This window comes from Anguilla anguilla, chromosome 5 (genome assembly GCF_013347855.1).
Source record: "Anguilla anguilla isolate fAngAng1 chromosome 5, fAngAng1.pri, whole genome shotgun sequence".
NCBI lineage: Eukaryota > Metazoa > Chordata > Actinopteri > Anguilliformes > Anguillidae > Anguilla > Anguilla anguilla.
This window is the reverse complement of record NC_049205.1, coordinates 9,671,842-9,695,198: the sequence shown is the minus strand read 5'-3', so window position 1 is coordinate 9,695,198 and position 23,357 is coordinate 9,671,842. Positions and strand designations below refer to the sequence as shown.

At 43.4% G+C, this 23,357-nt stretch overlaps 1 protein-coding gene across 1 annotated transcript; it reads right to left on the bottom strand.

Annotated features, from left to right (window-relative positions):
* Positions 1-654: 654 nt before the first annotated feature.
* mtnr1aa (melatonin receptor 1A a) lies at positions 655-22,451 on the bottom strand. The gene is made up of 2 exons (XM_035417277.1): positions 22,010-22,451; positions 655-2,019 (listed from the first exon to the last, which is right to left on the bottom strand). The coding sequence occupies exons 1-2, from the start codon at positions 22,191-22,193 to the stop codon at positions 1,151-1,153; spliced, it is 1,053 nt and encodes a 350-aa protein (XP_035273168.1). The 5' UTR covers positions 22,194-22,451; the 3' UTR covers positions 655-1,150.
* Between the last annotated feature and the right edge of the window lie 906 nt (positions 22,452-23,357).

The following is a 23,357-nucleotide window of genomic DNA, read 5'->3' as shown; positions in this document are numbered from 1 at the left end:
GACGTCTTTTGCCATTTATTTAAAAAGAAAGAGATGATTAAAATACCCTCCAGGAGATCTTCTAAAATTAGACCCATATGCTTAACCCCGATAAAATACATGGGGGTCATTCTTGTTACAGTTTGTCCAGAGGCACAGTTAAAAGCATACCAAACTATCAATGGGGGCGACATCACCACATGCCCGAGGTTCTATGCACCCAACATATTCCTCAAATGTCCCACCTCCCATCTGCCCCAAAACCCTTCCAAGACTTTTACTCATTATCACCTTTTAAAATCCCCCCTATCTATCACTGATCCAGATTCTCCCATGGTTCTCTTAAGACCTTATTTTGGAGCAAAATGTGTGGAAAACCTGAAAGGGAGACTGAAGCTGCAACAAAATGGATGAAGCTGCAACTGAACACTTTTGCTGACTCACCAGTTTAAACCAATTAGGGTGCGGTCTTCTGAGAACAAAGGCTTTTGATTGGGTCATACAAGTCACTTCTTGATAACACTACATGGAAGGTCAACCCCTAATCTGGATTAATTTGGCCTCACTAGCTCTTAAATAAAAAAGAAATTGCATTTGATTCATGAAAAATTGCAGAAAGGATCATAATAAAATAAAAAACCAGAAAAGTAGCATACTTTATTCTTTATTGTCTTGAGCAGGCTGCAACAGTAACAAACCCAGTGTATTTCTATACCCAGAATAATAACAATATCACACGTGTGAGGTCATTGTGTAAGAGTGAGCTCTGTAACAGTTTTGGCTACATTTGCTGTAAGTCATTTCAGGAAGTTACTGTACGATTCCTGGCTTTTTACGGCATTATATTCGCAATTTTGCATCCTGTTCCCACTGTTCAGGGGTGAGTGGAACCCCAGATATACTTCGTATAAAATAAATACATTTTACATATACTGTAGACATGTTGATATCCTCACTGTAAACATTGAAAACAAACATTGCTTAAAATTTATCTTAAAAAAAACGAGTCTTTTAACATGAAAAAGAAAATATACACCCTGTTTTGTTTCGATTGTGTGTGAGCACGAGAGTACAGTCAACGGATGTTTCCCGGAAGTCTTTTCATGGTATTTGGTATTTTGTTTCACAGTGCGCCCCCTTCTGGACCCCCCACCTCCCCGTTCGCCCCAACTCAAACTGAGTCCACTTTGACCTGGTTGTTGTTCGTCATCAAGGGGGACGGCTTGCTCTTCATCCTCTCGACGGCGTCGTTCGAGCTGTCCGAGAGGAAGATGCGGGCCGTGCAGATGGAGACGATAATCCTTTTGTACTCCCTCCTGAAGTTCTGGTTGAGCACCCCGTAGACGATGGCGTTAAGGCAGCTGTTGAAATAGGCCATGAAGTAGCTGGACACGAAGAGCCACTCCGGGATGATGGGCGCCACGGCGACCGGGTTGATGGCCACCGCCAGGCCGATGAAGTTGAGCGGCGCCCAGCAGACGGCGAAGAGGACGAACACCACGAACATGGTGACGAAGTTTCGCACGTCGTGCGGCGTGAGCTTGGGCCGGTTGTCCGGCTTCACCCTCCGCCTCACCTGGATCACCAGCACCCATATCCGCAGGTAGCAGTAGGTGACGATGAGGATGGGCAGGATGAAGTGGAAGAAGACCACGGCGATGGTGTAGGCCGAGCTGGCCGACTGCACGAAGGTGCAGGAGTAGACCCGCGGGTCGTACTGCAGCGAGCCCACGAACAGGTTGGGCACGATGGCCACCACGGTCAGCACCCAGATCAGGACCACGTAGCACAGGGAGTTCTTGTCGCTGTACAGCTTGTCGTACTTGAGGCTGTGGCAGATGTAGCAGTAGCGGTTGAGGGCGATGCCGGTGATGTTGAAGATGGAGCCGATGACGCTGACGCCCATGAGGAAGCCGCTGATCTGGCAGTGGACGTAGCCCAGGTTCCAGCCATTGTGGAAGATGGACGTGAGCACCAGAGGGTACGGGTACAGCGCCACCACCAGGTCTGCCACTGCCAGGCTCACCACAAAGACGTTTCCTGCAATGGAATGGAAAGAAAGTACATTATTAACAGCATAAAGTATTAAGTTGCTGGATTGCCATTGACAATTCTTGAATTCCATTAGTTATAAACTCAGAGCAAGGTATGTTTTTATCAAAAATTACTGAAGGCTCATAGACAAAATTTGCATGTAGTTAAATTAACTCTTACACTGCTGTAAAATACAGATGGTGATGCAATATGAGCTCTCATGTCACAAAAGAGCTTCAAAATGCCATTTATTGAATTCCTGTACAGCTTGCAATTTTTTGGGTTAGTACACACAAATACGCAAAGCTGTCTGCAGAGTAATTTTCTGTGCCTATTTTCTGTGCCTATCTCGTGGCCAGACAGCCTCAGTCAAAGACTGAGGCTGTCTGGCCACGAGATCTCCCTGCACAATCCCATGATGATCCTCAAAATAAAAATGGTAGGGGAAAGGAGCATGTGCCTTTGACTTAACATTAAAGGACCTCTAATTGACCTTTGACATTAACTTTTTTTTCTTTGTCTCTGAGATACATAAGCACATCATGTGCACAGCATAAAGAAAAGGCACCATTATAGCAACCCACCATTTATTTATTTTAACACACTTTGAACTGCTTGCAAGGAAAAAGACTTGAAATTGGCAATGGTTGATGAAGTTTAGAAATAACTGTGTGCTGAAGTAGGGCATGCTCGTTAGCACATTGTTCCAGCACCACACCAAGACTTGAGGTGAATTTGAAAAATTCAAGAAAGATGGGCACTGATTAGATTTAAATTGGCAAATCTAAATCGAGTGAAATTTCAGTAATTGCTCTTCACTTGACCTACACACTGCAATGGCAAGGGAAGGGGGGGGGGAGGGGGTGGGGGGTTAGGAGTAAGAAAAAGAGAGAGCGTTGACACCCCTTTAACACATTTTTTTTCTAATAACGTTTTGCGGACGTTGAGGAAACGTTACTGAGAGGAATTCCGGCTGGCTTCTGAAAGACGGTTCTGTTGTCACATTCCACACGGGGCGCTGTCACAGGCTCCACAGGAGGGCTGCTAATTTCACTGGAGTCAGACTGAGGTTTTAACGGGCAAAACAAAACCTGCAGCATGCCAAGCATACTCTGGGGTATTTTTTTATTTTTTTGTCTCGTCAAAGATGCCAGACATTCTTTTGTGGAACGACCTTGACCGCCATTAATTAAGTCGCGTCCTTTTAAATCTGTCATCTACTCGCCCTCTTCAAGGGATCACCAGCACCTGTCAGTTTCTCTGGGCGTACATAAAAACAGCTGAACGCTTAGAGATCGGGGAGAAAAAAAAACCCCACAAAGGAAAGAAGAAATGCAATACCCTGTGATGATGCGCTAGCATGCAAGGCAGTGGGGGTTGGGGGCGGTGGGGGGGGGGATCAGAACGCATAGCATCCGCCCCCCCCCCCCTGTGGTGACTCACCACTTTAGCCGGGGGTACCTCCTGGATGTGCGAGCGCGCGGGGAAAAGCACGACCTTGACTGAAACGTGTCACTCTCGTCCACGTCACCTGCCACTCTGCTGTCAGAGGCAGGCGTTTCCGAGCTCGTTAAAGACATGTCATCCGGCTCTGGGTGCTGATTACTGTGTCAGTCAAAGATTTGATTTTTCCCCAGGGGCCAAGTTTGTTTGCAAACGCAAACCCGAGTCCTCGTCTGTGTCTAAACTGTCTGTGAACGCGCATGAGCTAATAGCCCACATGCTGGTTTCAGACCGTGTAGGTGGCATGTTTTAAGAATCTTTACTTGGTTTCATATTTATGACATATGTGATAATGTATATTACGTTTTCCACAGGTTTTGGAACGAAATGGTCACTGATAGGAAATTGTGCTTTGTGTATTGTTGTTAGAGCGGTAATGCTGGGTGAAAATCAGAAGGCAGGATGTCTCTGGTGAAAAGAGTCTTGCCATTGTACGGGGTTGGGGAAGGGGCCAAATTCTGTGTTCAGCTGGTGAGAAAATGGAAACAATGCAATCTAAATACTAATTTCTCTGTATTGGGGGCTGGTCAATGGGGCTGTGTGGAAACGGATGAGAAATCCCATCCCTCCCTTGGGAGCAGAAGGGATGGGATTCCCCCCCCCACACAAGCACAATCCATCTCCCAGTCCTCCCCCAGTGCAGAGTAGCTATAGCTCATAAACTCCGGCCCACGAACACAATATTTGCGTAAGGCCAGGAAACCGAACGCGGCAGGTGTGTGTACGCACACAGGATTTCTGAGCCCGCCACACCAAAGCACATTACCATGCAAATGACAGTGTGTAGATGTAGCGTCAGAAGAGAACTGTGATTTCCCCCGAATGTTAAAATGGAGAATCTCTGTTTTCACTTGCTGCTTTAGGGCCCAAGGCAGAACGTGCACCAGCTCACTAACGCATTATACCGCTATAACAGTGCGGTGCCACCTGTCTCTTCCTGAATACTTGGAAGTTTGATTGGCTTACGCTGATGCCGGGGTCCCTCGACTAACACTGATTGGCTGCTTACCTTATAGCCAACAGCTGTCACTTAATTTTTATATGACGTTAGACCTACGGAGCTCAGTATTGATCTAGTTTTATGGGAGAAGCAAAAAATAAAAAATAAAAAAATCAATAAGAATTTGAATGACAAGGAAAGCTTTTGTGGCATGTGACAGATTATTTAATTTAGCATATTTTTAAACTTGACATCAGTGACTTTTACTAATGAGGCTGAGACGTAATTCAATTTGGTTATTATGTATATTCATGCTGGAGCCTGACCAAGGACAATACCCTGGATACAGATGTTCCGACCTTGGGAAGGCATTTTCAGGAATAGTCATAAACTGCTTTGGGGCATTGTAAACTAACCACAATGTTCTGTAGTTACGATGCAGACTGACAGAGGAAATGCAGGATCATTTTTCACATACACCCCCACACACACACACAGACACACACACGCATGGACGGATGCAGACATGCATGCACGCACGTACACTCACACACACACACACACACATACACAAGCAAACATACTCACACACGCACATGCATGAGCAAACATGCACACGCACATGCATGATGAAACATGCACACACACACACACACACACACACACGGTCCACCGCGTTCTCTTCGTTTTAACATCAGCCTTTCTTGTTTTGCTCCGTCAGGCGATTTCCCGTCGTCCGTTTTGAAGATCACGCGCACTGAAAACACCTGTCCGAGACGCTCAGCCTCTCTCCAGATGAAACGGAGATGACTGGACACCAGCGGTGGTGTCACCCCCGATGTCAGCGGATTCCACAGCGAGCCGTAGGAAGCCAGTTGACAGGACAGCCCCCCCCCACCCCCCCTGCCGAGATTAATTGACTCCTATGGCAAAACCAGTGAAAACTAAGCAACTAAGCTGGATAGGTGGATCTTCAATCTTCAGGAGTGTGTGTACATAGGTACAGACCACATATATTGGACCACTGATGTTGTCCAAGGCCAGTGCTGAAAGTCAGGCTGTTTCCTGGGGATTTAGGGAGGCAACTGCCTCTGATTCCTCAGCCTTTTCCCTCCCAGTCACTCTGGCCTGCATCACCTTGACTGATAAGTTGCCGCGTGGCAGACATGCCCGGAGGTGACAGACTGCATCACAGTATCTACAAATTCAGCACGGTATCTGAGAGAGGCACACTGCTGCTGCTGCATGGTGGTGGCGGGGGGGGGGGGGGGGACAGGGGACAGTTACAGGGTCAGAGGAGCCACTGCCAGGACCTGAGAGAGGTGGGTTTGAACCTGTGGCTACATGTGCATTACTTTATACAAGCAGTATAAATTAATAAATGCATTCTACATAAAAGACACACCCAAAAATGCGTTAGAACATTTAAAAATATCTTCTTTTCTAATTTGTTTTTACCATTAACTATGAAGGTTGCCCGTTTTATCGGCTAACATGACATCAGTGACCTTCAGACTGGAGAAGCTGGAGCTCTCAGATTCCTAGGTTCTGACATCTGTGTTGGCTGATCGCTCAAATTATTGTTTCCCAAGTCTGACCTTGTTTTTTTTTCCTTCTGAGTACTGAGTTGTCTTGAATGCAGCATAAGCAAAATACATTCAACCTCATGCCACACGGTGACATCACGCACACAGTTAAGCCGGCCTTGTCGTGATGTCACAAAGCGATGGCTCCGCGTTGAAAGGGGCCGTTTCCGCATGAGTAACCACGGAGAACAGGGGCGGCTTTACATCATGTGACACCGAGGGAGAGACAGAGCGAGAGAAATTAATCTCGCCGATGCTGGGAAAACACTCTATCCATAATTCAGGCCCGGACGACATCACCTTATCCCTACAGATGCGCTGAGGGGTGGCAGTATTTGAGGCAATAATGGGCCTTTGTAGGCTGCAGAGTAGGTGAAGACTGACAGTCCTTTGGGTCGCCTGAGAGTGAGGTAAATGCTAGGATGCTTTTAGCTTGCCCTGGTGGGTATTCAAAGAGACTGCTCCCCCCCCCCCCCCCCCCCCCCCACCCCGCGCCGCCCACCAACTGCCATGGAGGAGAGCTTAGGTCTTTGGTTTCTGTCCGAGATAATTGCCTCTCAATGCGCAGAAAAGCACTCAAAGGACGAGATCCAAGTTCACGAAAACAGCAGAAAGGAGAGGAGAGACAGCTCAGGCTGAGGGGGTGGGGGGATTGGGGGGGGCAGTTTTACATCAGAGCCGCCCTCACACTGAAGAGGCCTGCTTGATACAGGAAATAAATTGTAAAATTAGACACCCAGGGGTTTGGCCCATGAAAGGATGCTCTGTACGTCAGGCTTTCTGCAAGCATTTAGTTTGTCCAGTTCCTTACTGTCTCTCCTAGTGTTCTCACACTAGCAAAATACCAACTCCCATTTTCCCACCTCGTGAAGGAGAAACGAATGCATTCTCTAAATGGATTCATATGATATGCGAGAAACGTAACATCAACTTTTTTTTTTGCCATGTTGAGAAAACAGCTGTAGGCACCTTGCAAACGACAATAGCTAATCCTGAAAAAAAGAAAATCATTCTAACAAACAGCTTCAGGTTAAAGGCTCTTTCTTTTCACAGTTTCTGACTCAGAGGTCATTTTTTCCCTCAAACTGCCACCTCTGAATGTAGCATAAATGTGAGGTCTGTATTCTGTCCCTCAACTGACCCGTTCACAGACTATTTCATATCTGTAATAGCCTTAATTTGTCTGAATAACACAAGAGACAGTTTGCCATCCACACTGTGATTCTGCTCCTATCCAAGAGCAAAACTCTTTGTCCATCCCTCTCAAAAGCCGTCTTTCTTCCCCCCGACTGAACTCACCTGAACAGAACGAGAAATGGAGAAACAGAGAAAAGGGAAAAATACAGAGAGTGAGGGAGTGAGTGTGCAAGAGTTAGAGAGAGTAAGAGCGTGAACACTTGAGAAAATATCTAATACTCACCGACTTAAATTCTTCCACGTTTTTTTTTTGCGGCAGACTAAATGTGAGCCATAAGGTCAGCATTAGAATTCAAAGGGCCGTATGGTGGTTCGGACACATTTTTAATATTCATCACGTTAAAAAAAATAAAATAAATAAAAATATTCCATTTCCTGGTTCCATTTCATTAATATTGATGTAAGATTTTTTTCACTACCACAGCTACATTCAGGACACTTTCGGTCCAGCTCTGAACACAGTATCTCCATCATCCAGAACCTGCAGGCTCCTCATACTGTACATAGGCTATATCGTCCATTTTGACTCACACTCATTTGGTCATGTGACCAGGGCCTCAACATTACACCGCACGGTAGCCCATCCTCAAACAATCGCTCGTCACGCCGCACAAGGCGGTACCCATAATTCCACTGGCTCTGCTATTTCATAAAAATCCGGCCAATATTTTCATTCAGAAATACTGTATTTCCTAAACTCCAACAAAGAAAAATCACGTTCTCACGCAACACAAATCTAAATAACACTTTTTACAATATGACAAAAAACCTTTCGACAGCTTGCTGTCCTTTGAAAAGCGAAAACAGGTATGCACTGTGCTCTTCTTTTGTGTCAATATTTAGAAGACCTCATTAAAAATGATATCACTTGGCCACAAGATATGCCACATAAAGGATTAATAAGACCAGAGGATCTGCTCTGTTGCACAAGATGAGATACAAGCGGCTCGTCAACAGAAGGCCATTGTGTCCCCCGCGGGAGCCATCTTTGTGCACAGGTCACATGCTCCTGCCCACAAACCACACACTGTAGATATTTCAACAACCCATAAGCCCCTGCTCTATTTCCAAATGAATGACGCTGCCTAAAGAGAGGTGCTTATCGTATTACATACTAGCCACTGGTGGCAGCAACTGGAACAAACCGTTTTTCCTTTGCACTTGCCCGGAATCCTGGTGCCCCAAGTGAGGAGATCGTGGCACGCACACTGAACAACTGGCAGACGAACATTTCATCCTCCCTCCCACAGGAAAGGCACATCACCCAGTCAACAATTTCAAAATATTTATTGCAACGTTCATAAATACTGTCAACTACTGAGTCTTATTTCTAGGTAAGTCAAAGATGGTTCTGACCTAAAATAGCACAGATTGCAGTATACTCTATTAGCTAAGCTAGACACGATTAGCATTGTTACACTGCTAAATACATCTTATAAAAATAATCCACAGAAACGTACCGAAGCAGTGACAAAAATTATTAATATGAATGAATGTCGTAATTACAGAAGTAGTCTTAACACTGTTTAATCTTAATGAAATCTGCAGGGTTTAAGAGGATGTGAGTAAGCGGATATATTTTTTTCCAGGAATAATTTGCAGTCCATACGCTGTCAGACAGACAGTATGGAAATGCAGAAGATGGAAAATCCTGCAGCTCCGTCGGGCTCCAGGCAGCTTTCCTCTGCCACGTTTCCCACCGTGAGCGAAACAATTGTGCCGGTAAAATCACAAAAATGTGAAAACAGAACCTCGGTGGCATTGAAACAAAGCCACTGCCGCCCCTCTCCCACTCTGGCCGGGGTGGGCCACAGCGGCCTAAATAGTATCTTGGCCCCCCGATTTATCTTGGTTGAACCAACACACCAAAATGTGAATGCCCACTTAGGTAGTTCTGGCCCACCTAGTTCTATGCAGGTCCAACTAATATACAGTAAATGAATTCTTCTGACTGCGCTACTGATGCACACTGGCTTACTCATCCAACAAAGCCTTCCTTTCTTCCGCCTTCCTTCTTACTTTTCCATTGGCCAGCTGAGCCGCATGCCAAAATGCCTCAGAGAACTACAGTACATAGGGGAGAAGCTCTCGTGTGATTGGGGTGGGGAGAACCCTACTGAGCAAAACCCTCCCTCCCGGGTGATGCTTTAGCCAATCACGCAATGTCGTTCCGACACAATGTCGAGAACCGCGCTCTGACAAATATCTGTGGCTCCCCAGCCACTTCTGAGAAGGAGTGCTTTAGCGTTTCAGAGTTTGGATAAGAGAGTTCTGATAAGATCTCTGCGGAGCAAAGTGAGTGAGCACACAAAGGAAAAACCTCTCTTCTGCTCTTCACGATACTGTACTGTACTACTACCGCACTTCACTGCACCCGAACGTAGACATCGATTTAAAGGCATTTTAAACCGACATCATCAGGGTAGGCGTGTGCTGAGGAAAATCCGAAACAGAACGCCACAGTGTAAACAGGAGACAGGCCCATTTAATGCCCGTTCGCACAGACGAAAGACAGATGATCCATCATCTCGCTAAGTCATTCGGGCTTTTGTTTCCCAGCTGGGGCCTTCCTCTTTGACACACGTACACTCCGACGCCCGTCATATCTCCATCAACAAACAGCAGCTGTACAAACGCCGCGAGTTTAACCGAGATTTCCTGCCTTTCTAAGCACTCGCCTGCTCGCATTTATTTTTCTCTTTCCCACAGCAGAACAAAAAAGCCATCCAACCTGCCAGGGCTTTGCCCTGTTTCTCCATCTTATCTTTTAACTTCGAACCTAATGCGACGGATATCCTCACTCGCTCCACCCCAGAGTACCCCCTGACACGCACACACACAGACACACACAGGCGCGCACACACACACACACACACACACACACACATGCACACACGTAAGCACGCACACAGATACATATGCATGCACACACACACGTGCATACAAAAATAAAATGAGGACTGGCCATTCACTGACAGTTTGTTTGTTTATTGGGCCAAATGTAATAAAAGGGTCTTTGGGGACGTGTGCTGTGATTCACAGAGTCAAACTCCCTCTGAGTGCCATCGTGTTTCAAACTATTTAATGATTCTCGCAGACATCTAAATGGCAAAATCAAAAACACAATGTTTTGTCACGGCGAGTACTTTTTTTTTCAAGATCTTATCGAGAGAAGAAAATCTCGTCTTAATGAAGCGGTGACATTAACCGCAGTGCGCTTAAGCCGCCGCTAAACCAAACGTTTTTTCAAGGCCATCGCGAGGGAAATCTTGCGTCGCGTCGTGTTTGGCATTTCACGGGAAAGTATGAAAAGGTCACACGTCTCCCAAAAGGAGAAGATCTGCGCGAGAGACGAGCGCCGTTCCCATGGACCCCCCCCCATCTCACCTGTGACATCACCTCAACCCCTAAAGTCCACTCCTGCCTTTTCTCTTCTCGTGCCATTTGGAGATCCCTGGGGAACCGGCTTATTGCTTTGACTCTTCCAGTCATAATTTCTCAGGGTAGTCACCGATTTGAACTTGAAACACATGTTCCTCCAGGCGCTGATAAGCACCTGGTGGGTTGAAAGCTACTACTGACAGACATTCTTGGAACAGGAGTGCATTAAACCCATGTTATAGTCATGTGAAGCAATAAGAAATGGAAAATGCTATGACCTAAATGTTACCTACACGTGTGTGTGTGTGTGTGTGTGTGTTTGTGTGAGAAGAATAATAAAAACTGTTCAAAGGTTTTTCAATGCTGTCTACACCAAAATACTTAGAAATGTGGGTTTGCACATCTTGCTTTCTACGGCCGCCATTTTCCTATCGATTCTGGAAAGGGACCCAAGCCTTTGTCATCCACACAATGCTTGCCTTTGCCAGACACATGAAATGTTTCCAGCATAGGGATTTGACAGACGTCTGATTCTCGCCAAATTTCCAAGAGCGCTGATAAAATGGCCCAAACAGAAAAATGAGGGTTTAATACTCCCCCTTTGATAAAATATACATTCACCCACCCTGGGAAAAGCACCAGGGACGGGTCTGTCATAGTGCAGAGTGGCCTGGCCTTTTCATAAGAAACTGACAGGGGGGGAGGGGAGGCTACTGATTGGCTCCTCCTGATAAGACACGGAATTCCAGCGTGTGGATGCACCCCATTTGACCTACATGCACAGTTGGGCGTTCAAAATTGGGAGAAAGGGAGAAGGAAGAGTTAAAATTTGATTTTAAACAAATAAACTAAGTGGCATGTGCTGGTGGAACACTGGAAAACACACTAAATTGTGTCTCTCCAGCAGACAGGTGGGTGGGGTTGTTAATTTGACGAGACCGCTGTGGATTCAACCATAGGTCTTGTTGTCTACAGTGCACTAATCCAAGAGAACTATTTTATTCTTTCACTGACCCCCTGAGGGTAAATTTCACCTTCTGTGAAAAATACTATGTTTTAAACATTTTTTCACCTATTTATTTTTCATCCTCAATTTGGACTTATGCCACCAGGAGCACTGTCGCTAAAGTGTGTTCACTCCTCCAATGCAACAGGCAGTGACTATTTTACCCTCTGCAGACCACGCACAGTGCTATCGGAGTAAGGGCTTGCAGATACGCGGCTCTCCCTGATGCACTGTGTTGGGCTGGGTAATGTTGCGGTAACCCATGGCGCCCAAGGCTAATTTAAACCCACCTACTGCAGCACAACAAGGCCATCACGAGCTCTGGGCCATAACTGGCTGATAGCCTATTCTGGGCCAAGGCTCAAACCTCTACCAAATAGGCTATGACTGCAGTGAGCCATTCACACACACACACACAAACACACGCACACTTACACACATATACACACACACAGGCACACACACACACACACACACAATTTATAAGCTATATAGCACACAGTATGATTTATAGAGATACAGTATTTGCGCAATTTATATATACATAGACACATCATCAGTGGAGGATCCTAAATCAGAAATGTTAGGATAAAAACGTTGCCTGCAGTTTACGGACCAACTGCCGATTTACCCGGCACCTGTTTTTGAGTTTTTTTTTTTTTGCATGATTAACAAGTGAGCCGTTTTTTTTATTTTTTTTTATCGCACATCTGCGCCTGTTTGCAGCTCAGCCGCGGCACTCCTGTGCATCTCTCCCACTGCACGAATAATCCTTTTTCTTTTTTTGTTTGCTTCTGTCTTCCACAGCAGCACAAAAAAAATCCAATAATATTTCACCCCGGAGTCATCCCTTTGTTAGTCCTTCCAGTCTGTGGAGGTTTATTTTCGTTGGCCGCATTGTGAAAACACAATTGTTTACTGGGGGGGGGGGGGGGGGGGGGGGGGGGGGGGGACAGGGGAAATCTGGAGCTGCCTATTAATCTAGTAATAACTGTTGATGGAGCATTTACGCTGACCCCTCCCACTTCAGCCAAACTGGAATGCGTGCCCCAATAACATTCCAATAATAAATATGGGCAGAGGAAAGCTGGGCTGCTGTGTGTTCGCGTATTCTGTTCGTCTGATTGCGAGTGACCGTACGGAAATGAGTTTCGCGCCGAAAGAGTTTAATCTGGATATTCTTCAGTTAACACCCCCCCCCCCCCCCCCCCCCACCACCAAATCGCCATCAATAAATTCTAGTGGAGTAGCCCCCCCCCCCCCTCCCCCCGAGAAAAATGACGATATGGATGTGTTGAGGACGGCTCCCCTGGAATGAGCATTAGTTTTCACTTGATCTAACTGCCCCAAGGTTATCACGTGAGTCATCCACACTCACGTCAAGCAGAAAGAGGCTGGACTATTAAAACTGAGAAATTACGAGAGATAGTAAAGGGGGGGGGGGAGGGGTTGGGGGGCAGGAGGGTTGGGGGAGGGCTTGTATTGTGCACGAAAGAGATGCCCCCACCCAATGGGTGGCGAAAGAATTAACATTCCAAATAGGGAGTGTTGCATATTCACAAATTTTTCTGCGTTAACACTTTGCTCACTCGATCAGCGCACCGCTACGATGCCACACTGGGGGTTGTCGGCGAAGGCTCAGTTAGGCAGGCAGTCTGTCTTCGCTGTGTTCCTACCTAACAGCGGGGAGTGCTGTGTCTGAGTAATCTGAACAGACAGTGGTGCCACAGAGCATGAAGTCTGAGAAATGGCTTTGTTTCTTTTCTTTTTTTGTGCAAAAAAAAAAAAAGGAAATGTAGTGAAGAGGAAAAAACAACTGCGGTATGCCACTGAAAGAATGCAAAGCATTTTGTATTTGTTGTTGGCATGCATGACTAATATACCTTTAAATATCAGTATTAATGTTTAAGTGTCAAACATTCATACCTTCTCTTAATCATTTGTAAATGTTACATCTGGCAAATGGATTAATTCCTCAGTCAGCTGCTAGCTGTGATACTCAGTCAGCATTCAAAGTAGCACTGTGCTGAACTATGCCAGCTTTGCTGGGCTAACTAAAATTCCATCACAATATTTGGAAACAATGATCACTCCTTGATTTTACAATATTTGCTATTGCTTCGTAGGAAAAAGGTTCATCTCAGTGACAGCGGATGATGTTTTGATGTGTCTGGGAATTACACTCACAGTTTTTTCTTTTTGAGCAAAGTGCTCTTCAAAGGAGAGACAGAACGAAAGGGAAATTGACTAAACAACAATGTTGTTTTGACTAAACAATGCAATAATGGATTGCGATAATGCTGACTAATACAGGATACTCTAACAATAGCAGCAATTGTAATGACAGTGTCAAGGAACACAAAAAAGGCAACTTGAATAATAAATCATATTAAAAATTAATTGCAATATGGGAAATTCAGCAGAAATCTAATGAACATCTTTTTGATGGGATTCATCAAAAGCACGTCATATATACAGAGCCATAACAACAAACCAGTTCACAGTGCACACACCTACTGGGTGGTCACTCAGTTCAAAAGAAAACCAGCTTTGATTTATTGGTGTATACTGTGTATACTTCTGTATACTCATTTGTGTGTATCCAATATGCAGGTGCAGCAGCCCAGTAAAAACTAATATTTTATGAACCAGAAACACAGCTGTCCTTTGATATCCTCGTTTTTAACACACAACTTTAAATAATGGTCCGTATCTACAGAAGACAAGCTGCTGCTGAAGAGATCAACCTTTGACGACTTCATATTGCCAGTACCAGTGAACAAATACCCAGCGACGATAATTTTACAAATACATCCGATAAACACCATAGTATGTACTCACAATCTGTATTCCATCTTTGAAGGTTTATATGTCACATATGATATCTGCGTGGAGATTTGAACAGCTGCACATCACTTCCCCTAACAGTCTTCAGAGATAAGCCAAGCCCGCACTTCAAAGCCACCGTTAATGCCATAAAAGGTGTCGCGCCCGACTGTATTCTATCAGAACCCTGTCAAACACTAACGAAACTGTTAGCCACACTTTCATTAACACACTATTATAATTTATATTTTTACTGGCTTGACGTGATATTTGAAACACTGATATTTGATACAGGTGAAATGTTCAGGGGTACAACGGAGTAAAGTTGCTGGAAATCTATAGACTTTGCTGGGAGTATTATTCCTGAGCTACAACTGCGGTAGCTCCTAGAAGGTACATTCAAAAGACACCAAACTTTGTAAGTAAGGATGTGTTAAAGCGTGTAAGTAAGCATCTATTAAAGTTTGCCATATACAAGCCACCTGGTGGTGCTGTGACAAGCCTCAGGAAATCACCAGCACACAGCCCTCTGCACCTTTAATTTTCAGGGAATGTTCAATGAAATATACTCACATTCTTTTGTCCTCTGCAACTTACTATTAATCTTTATCACTTTGCTCTGTTTTCTTTGAAATGCAAACATAGAAATCACCTTCTCAGAAACAACTTGCACGAGATAGATTAAATAGATTTGTTCAATTCAGAGGACTGAATGGCAAATTTGCTGAGGACAATTTTACCTACATGGCATTGCAGCCCACCAAAATGCATTTGTGAAGCATGCCTAATCCTCCAAGATTATACTGAATAGTAAACATTTATCATGTTTTATATATTTCTAATTTCAAAATGTCTTTTTGATCTGTTTTTGAATGTGGAAGTGTGCAGAAGCTAGAAAACAGTATTGCTGAAGAGGCTCATGATCATGACATCTGCCAGGAAAAATTAATAATGATTTACATAACAGAAATTTCCATATGCTTGTAGTGAACGCCTGCTGTTTGATATCAGTCCAGATCTCTGGCTCCTTTTTGGCTGGGTGACTTAGCTTTGAATTCCCACTTGCATGGGCTACTTTGTCCCCAGTGTGACTCGAAAAGCACCATCTCTTACACAAATCTAAATTATGAACCTGAAGTGAATGACAAACTCTCCTCCCGGGCAGGACGTTGTATGCAATTTCACAGTGACATGTCACTATTTGGAAAGCACAGCCTCTCTGGTTTATAGTTTTCACAGTTAGGGCCTATCTGCCGTAGTATAATGCTGAAAAGTCAGCATCCATGGAAAGCAACAGACCAATAAGAAAACAATGGGAGGCTGGACCTACCCAGTGCATTTACTTATCCAGTGAGAAACACAGCAGCAGCAACAATGGCTTGACTGCCATTGTGATGTCATGCCACTGTGATGTCATGTCCCACATGATGGTGCTCCTCATCAAGCAAAATAGGAATGGGTTTAGTCTCATTTGAAACATAGTGGTCAAAAGGTCAAATTTGCAATAACCCTGGAAACTCTGATTTTATGATTGCAAGACCCATCGCAGAAAGTTTGATTTTAAGTGGAGTTTATTGGGGTGCATTATCGTACCTGGGTCATATCAGTATTGGCCAATATTCTGCAAGAAGCAAAGTTATTAGTATTGGCCCAGTTGAAATATGTTGAAATATTTTGTTATACAAGTACATTTTGCTAGGTTTTTCCTTCTAAAGTTGACTGCATTCACATACAGTACTTCTTCCATGAATGTGGACACTCTCTTGCAGTTTGCATTTGTGCAATAATGTAAAACAGCGTGCTATTAGTATGGGCACAAACATTAGCCAGTATGGCCAGACAAATACCATTTATTGACATCGGCAAACAGGAAGGCTACGACGCAGTAACAGCCTTCACAACTACCCTCAAAGGGGAGGATTAGCTAGCAAACGAACTGGCTCCAATATCAAGGGTTTGACTGACTTTCGCTTTGAGAACATTGAGTGACTTCTGCCTCAAGAACACAAGACCTCCAACAAATGTTTCTAACACAGCAGAAAGACAAGACTTCAATCTAGCAGAGTTCTTGTGTTCCAAATGAAAGCCACACTCTGATCACAGTGGAATACAGACCCAACTCCCAGGTGTCTTGAAATCTCTGTGACAGCCAGGATGCAGCTTGTATTTAATAAATAAATAAATACTGGATTTAAGGAAAGGAGAGCAAAGCAACACTGGTTATCGCTTTGGCGATGCCAGAAAAACAACATGTATTGGAACTGAGCCACAAAAAAAAAAAAAAATTGTGAGATCATCTATCCCAAATGTTCTGGATTACCAAAGCACACACAGGGGCTGGTGAGGGAAGCTAGCATACTTGGGAGTAAATATCACACTCCATCTATGGAAACCAGGGTAGGGGAAACCTGCTTTAAGTTAAACCTGCAGTTAGATAAGATTCTCAGATAAACACATCAAACTCATGGCATATAGGAGCATGCATTGAAAAAATCTGAACTGGCAAGATCGAATAGCAAAAGCCCATTGAATAGGTAGCGAGCCCTCAGAAGTTCAAGGTTAACAAGAAAATAATGTCCTTGTATGCACTTCTGCCCCAAGGTTTCAGAGTTAAATCAATCATGGATTTGAAATATCACTTTGAAATACAGTTGTCAAATATATCAACTCAAATCTCATACAAGAAAAAAAAAAAAGAAAAGCTTTCAGTTATGTCAATATGTCTAATATCAGTTCAAACCCGCTTGTTGAATAATTAAAAAACGTAACCTGCTTATGATAATTTTTTAATAACCATCTATTTCAGCTAGAGTGGCAGAACAGAGCTGAGCTGCTCAATGCATACTCTGGTTAAGCTGCTGAGCACAACTGGATGAGCTGTCACTGGGACGCTGCTGCCACTCTGCTCGAGCTTCCATTAAGGAGCGACCGCAGATCCGGTTAAATTGCTGTCAGGAAGCGACGGCAACGGCGGTTCAGCCGCTACGAGGGGAGCGACCACAACACTCGGTTACACTGCCATTAAGGGAGGTTTCCACGGGCGGCTCTGGTTGCGCGGCTACATTATTGGGAATCAGTGCGACTGTGCCGGAGAGCCAGTGCGTGACATCACCACTTCCTGTACACACATACTCCGCTCTGAAGGGCGGTCTATAAACAAACAAACAAAAAAAAGATAATCAACAATCGCTTTGGCTGGGATTGAGACGACCGGATTATGAATATGACTCTTAACCGTGGGCACCCGTGCGCACGTGGCCCAAGTCGTTCGGGCGGACAGCGAATGACCTGGCAGGGTGGAGAGTGGCATATGGGTGAAGGTGGTGGGGGTGGCGTGCAGCACGCCGTTTCTAACATGGACCGCCGATCGCTATTGGCCGGTTCGGTTTGAACAGATGTGCGGCCAAACCACCCGCTGTGTCGTAATAATAACAAAGCGGTACCCAATTAAAGGCAGTTTATTTTTAAATGTTTATTATTTATTTTGTTTATCACACTGTCCAAATGGCACTGACCAAGCACTCAATGACATGCTTGTTTGCATGTTCTCAGACGTAAACCTTCATGTGTCCACTGTGATGGACAATAACTAAATCGGCTTCCTTATTATTCTTTGATTTCCCCAGACACTACTGTAAGCAAGCTAAAAGGGCGTAATTTTGTTTTTCTTACATATATTGTACATCTAATAATTTTCAGAAACAGCTGACAGCTTAAGTTTGTTTAAATTTGATTCCCATGGAATAATGGTACTATGTTTAGGTACCGTAGGTCTTGGGGACTCTTCTCCATGTACTATTGTTACAAAAAAGAGTCAATGTTAATGTATTCAATTAAACATTTAATGTTTATTTTAAAAATTCCTGTATAAAAACCTCATTGTGCAAAAAAAAAAAAAAAAAAAAGACTAATCTTTGAATCAGTGACCTTGATCATCTGAAATCATCACATAGGGTAGAGCTGTTTTCTGAGACAGTACACTGTACACAGACAGTGAGTGTCTTTACTGTGAAGTGTCCATTGATGTCTTGAAATAAAGCCATGCATTTCACATCAGTTATAGGGAAATACAAAGATAGGCTTTCATTCAGTTGCAAATGTTTAGCATGAAATTATTGCTGTTTTTTATTTTTTTTTTACATAAATAGCAGCATGTTCTCATGCAGACATCGTACTGATTGTTGTCTCAACTACAGATGGTTGATCACAGACAGTGTCTGGAAAATCTATTTAACATTTCTGGCATAGATGTACTGCAATCTGATTGGCAGCAGCTCATTTCCATCAATAGATTTGGGGCAGTTTATCATTACGTGGACATCAATCCTTTATCAGTTTGGGAGAATGTAGGAAAATGCACACTCTAATCTGAAGAAATGTCACACTACATTACTAAACATGTAATGTTCATATGTTCCTAGCCAGACTGCAGTCTCCCGATCGGCCACAGGGGTCGCTCTTGCTTCCTTTCCAGCCAAAGGACAGAAAGGAAAAGTGCAGCTTTCCTCGGTTAAAGTGATAGCTCGTGTTTTGGGATTTTATGATAGTATTTAAGTTTTAGTGCATGCTCTCTGTTGGCCCAGATGTGCACAATGGACATTAGATATTTAGAGGAGGTTCTGACGACCAGCCAGCTTTACAATGGCTGGCATAGAGCATCTGGCAGTTTGTGGTCTAATGAAAGAACATTTACAAGGCAGCTTGGACGATGTTATGTTTCCAGAGGCTGTACAGATAATCAGATCAATTTTATACTGTGATTTTATATGGTTTTCTGTCATTTTGCACTTAATTATAAGCAGTCTCAGTTAATAGTTCCAGCTGAAAATAATACAAAATATAATTTGTTGATGAATAATTCCGTAATATACACACATACATACAACCTCTTGAAGCTATACAAGCTGCTTAGGAATTAACTCAAAAGTACTGCTTCGGATAATGAACCCCCAATGAATCCCCATACCTGTCACTGTGAACCTGACAGGTTGTCAGAAACTTCTCTAGGCTATCTAAAATACCCTTCATTGCACACCAAAAAATGTCTGGGCCCATCAAAAAATACGCACCCATCAAACTCACTACGTTTCCCACAGAGCATTTCTAATGCTACGCTAAACGGTACTGTGGTGTCCGTTTGTTGCCGTGACAATTCATGGTGCTGCTTGAGTGCCACATTACATGTGCAATGGAGCCTCCTTTGACTCCTGAACCTCAGCATTTAAAGTTTTATTTTTCTAAGTGTTTTAAATAGTTTTGTAGCTATTTGTTACAGTGTACAGCAATTAAACGATGCCATAGCTAATCACTTTTTTTTCTTGCAGACCTGAAGTTCATGAAAGCTGTGCATTTCATTCATTGTTGACATTTTGGGGTTAATATAAACAAGCAAATGGGGGAAAAAATATGAATGCACAAGCCTTCAACTGAAGGACAATCCTTTGTAAGCTGTTTATGTAATGTACTGCTAGACCTCCCCCCCCCCAACCCCCCCCCCCCCCCCACCAGTGTGTGGACTGGAGTTAAGCCGTGATAACGACAAAATAAATATTCTGCCAGAATATTCTATTTATGTAACAGCCATATCAAGCATTACTAAATAAATCAATAAATAAATAAATAAATAAATAAATAAATAAATAAATAAATAAATAAATAAAATTTTGATCAGTAGGCTATTGTATGTTTCCTTGAACATTTATGCAAATGGAAGGATTACAATTCACTGAGGGGGAAATTAATATAAAAATTATTAAATGAACCAAATAGCCACTTTCAATTAACCCAACAAACACAGCAGATATATAAACACACACACATACAAACCTGTTTAGTATTTCAGACATTCCTGAAACGAACGGCTTCCATAAGTTTTGTTGTTGAACCATGAGAGACCAGTCCCCACTAACGCCACAAATGCCAGAAGGACAAGTCAGCACATTTTTAAAAGGGATGGGGTGGGTTGGAACACTGAGTGGGAGTGAGGTTAAAATGCTGGAGACATGTCATTTTCAATGCATAAGAAAACCGCACGCAATGCCCGTTATCATAGCCTAGATTCCAGCATAGACCACTTCACCAGTGATGACCATGCTAACCCCTGTTTGACTGAATTTTGACTGTTGTCGATGATGATGTTCTATCATATATATATATATATATATATATATATATATATATAAATATATATATATATGTGTGTGTGTGTGTGTGCTAGTGTGTGTGTGTTTTCCATTTTTACATAAATACAAAATCTCGCAGAAACAATAACAAAAGTCTAATATAATCAAATGTAACTTTGACTTCGTTTACTTCAATACTCCTTTTAATTCGCCATTAACAGGACAAACAGGGACGTCCGCTTTTTGAAGTTAATTAAATAGCAGAGCATTAACGTCATCTGAGTAATGCAATCCACTTGGTTTGCGATTCCGACTAAAATGTATTTTTTATTTAATTTATTTAATTTTTTTACCACCACCAGACATCACAGACAAACAGATAGACACAATTCCCATTGGTTTTACAACCCCTGTAACGGCAGCGTAGGGTAACATGTATATTCATTAGACCATGGCAGTGAACATCAGTCAAATGGCACAAGCAGTTCGAGTTCTGGTCTCTGACTCCTAGACTGCCTATTTGACAAGTATTGGCATTTAAAAAAAAATGTCTATCGCCTTCTAACCGGAGGTAATTGGTATGACACTGTCCTGGTCACCCGCTGGAAAAATAAAATGCCATTTACCCGCTACCTCACTGCTAACCCATCCGGTCACCAGTAAAGCCAATTAGTGCGATATAGTAAAGGAAGTTCCAATAAGTGTCCTTGCCATAACGATATTCTAACACACGCCATCAAAAGAGCATAGATACCCCCACCTAAGAAGCACCGAACGCTAGACATCGAAGTGGGATCCAGTTAATACCGTTGCCGTTACAAGCATTTGGAAAAACTGACTCAGGCAGGGCGATTCGTTTTGATGTATGTACTCGCTATACGGCTGAGTCAGTAGGGTAACGTTGCTATAATCGCAAAACCAATTATTTTAAACGTTATGCTATGCCAATTTATCGAGCTTTTGTGGTCAAGACGTCGCTACATCACACTTATTTGTAAATCCCTGCTCATGATATAGGCTACAATATGCAGTATCCTATACCAGTCATCCAAGTAACTCATCCAAACATTAGAAACCACTACAAGCAAGTATCGTCATGTAAAATGTTCACACCAAATAATAAAAAAATAAAAAATAATATTTAAGCCTTGTTTACACTTATATTTAGGCTACAGTTTATATTTGGCAAAACAACATATAACACGATGGGATTAACTATATATAGCCATTATATTAACTGTTTTTTTTAAACATCTATAATAGGTGCGCGTATCGCCCCTTGACTAAGCGCAAAGTATCTACCCTACATAATTCAAGTTCGATTAGATTGGAAGACTTATCTAAGCATTTAAAACAACGGCGGTTGCAGCGATTTCTCATTTAAACTCAGAAGAAGACTACACGTTCACATTTCCTTTGACTCGCTGCCTCATACCTGCGTTCCTCAGTTTCTTGTTCCGGTAAACGGAGAAAATCACCAAGAGGTTGCCCAAAATATCAACGACGGTCGTAAATATCAGAAAGCATCCTAGAGTGTTCGCGACCCAAGGTGGGCGATTCAGGGTTAGCTCGTGCGGGGCCAGTGAAGAACCGTTGAAATGGGTCCCATTTGTGCTCATTGTACACCGTCAATTTACTTTTCCCATTCAGCACAATAAATTTCAGTTTTGCGCCCCATGGGTTCTAGATTTTGCCGTCAAAGCGGTGGCAAAACTATCCAGAAAATACCATCCTTCCCATGTTGTAAACAGCTACAATCCTGGCTTAGATTTCTAACTTTTTCTCTTTTTTGACTAAGCGTTCATGCGCCGCAGTCTATACTTTTATAGCTTCGTGTGTACCCATCACATTGTTGGTATGTGACAGCCAGCGCTAACTTCAGCCCTCCCCACCATGTGATTGAGCGCACGAGTCGTGGATCACCGAAATGCTGCCCCCCGGTGGGAAAAAGCGGTAAGAGGCTTTCCAGTCTCCTGTCTGCGCGCGCGTTCATTCATACCTAAAGAGCGACTGTTCACGTTTCACGTGCCCATTCATTATCATTTTTCCAAATCATTCATACTGTGTATTCAATCTGACATTCGAACCATTCAGACGTCTGTGTAAGGCGCGTGGGCGAAATGAAGAGGCATACATTTTTGCAATTCACAATTAAGCTAAAACCACAAACTGATCCTTGTTTACACAATACATTACTGCTATTATAAACGCTTCCAGTTTTGTCACAGATGATGGTCCAATTATTATTATTATTATTATTATTATTATTATTATTATTATGCTCTTAGATCAAACGCTTTTTTTTAGAAAGACAAAGCCTAAAATAACGCGAAGCTTACTGTCTGAATAAGAGATTCAGTGAAATTCAGAGGGGTGTTTGCGGTTTTAAGAGTAAAGAGGGGTTATACAGTGGATTCGTCAGCGACTCGGCAAAACAGCAGCGCGCTGGTTCTCTCCCCCAGCCCTCTAATGTTTAGTGTTTCTCAGGAGAATTCGGAATGCAGTCGTGGTCTTCCGCGGGAAAAGAAAAGGGATTGAGGGGTTGGAATTTCCTAAAATAACTCCTCACGTGCGGCCAGATGTATGCGGGGGCAGCGCGCAGTCTGCAGCTAGCTACATTACACGAAATAATGCATAAACAATAGAGGATGTCGCAGACGAAATTAACAGTCAGTGTTACTCTCGCCAGCATCTGTGCACTTGCCACAGATTCGACAGATGAAAACACGACGCGGACATGACAGTATATGCAGGCATACACACGAGCGCTCACGCAAGCAAAT

What these genes read in the sequence shown, in the direction of transcription:
- mtnr1aa (XM_035417277.1), bottom strand. Translation starts at nt 22,193, where the DNA reads ATGAGCACAAATGGGACCCATTTCAACGGTTCTTCACTGGCCCCGCAC. An exon ending in CAAGAAACTGAGGAACGCAG is followed by an intron (nt 2,020 to 22,009) that starts GTATGAGGCAGC and finishes ATTCCATTGCAG; the next exon opens with GAAACGTCTTTGTGGTGAGC.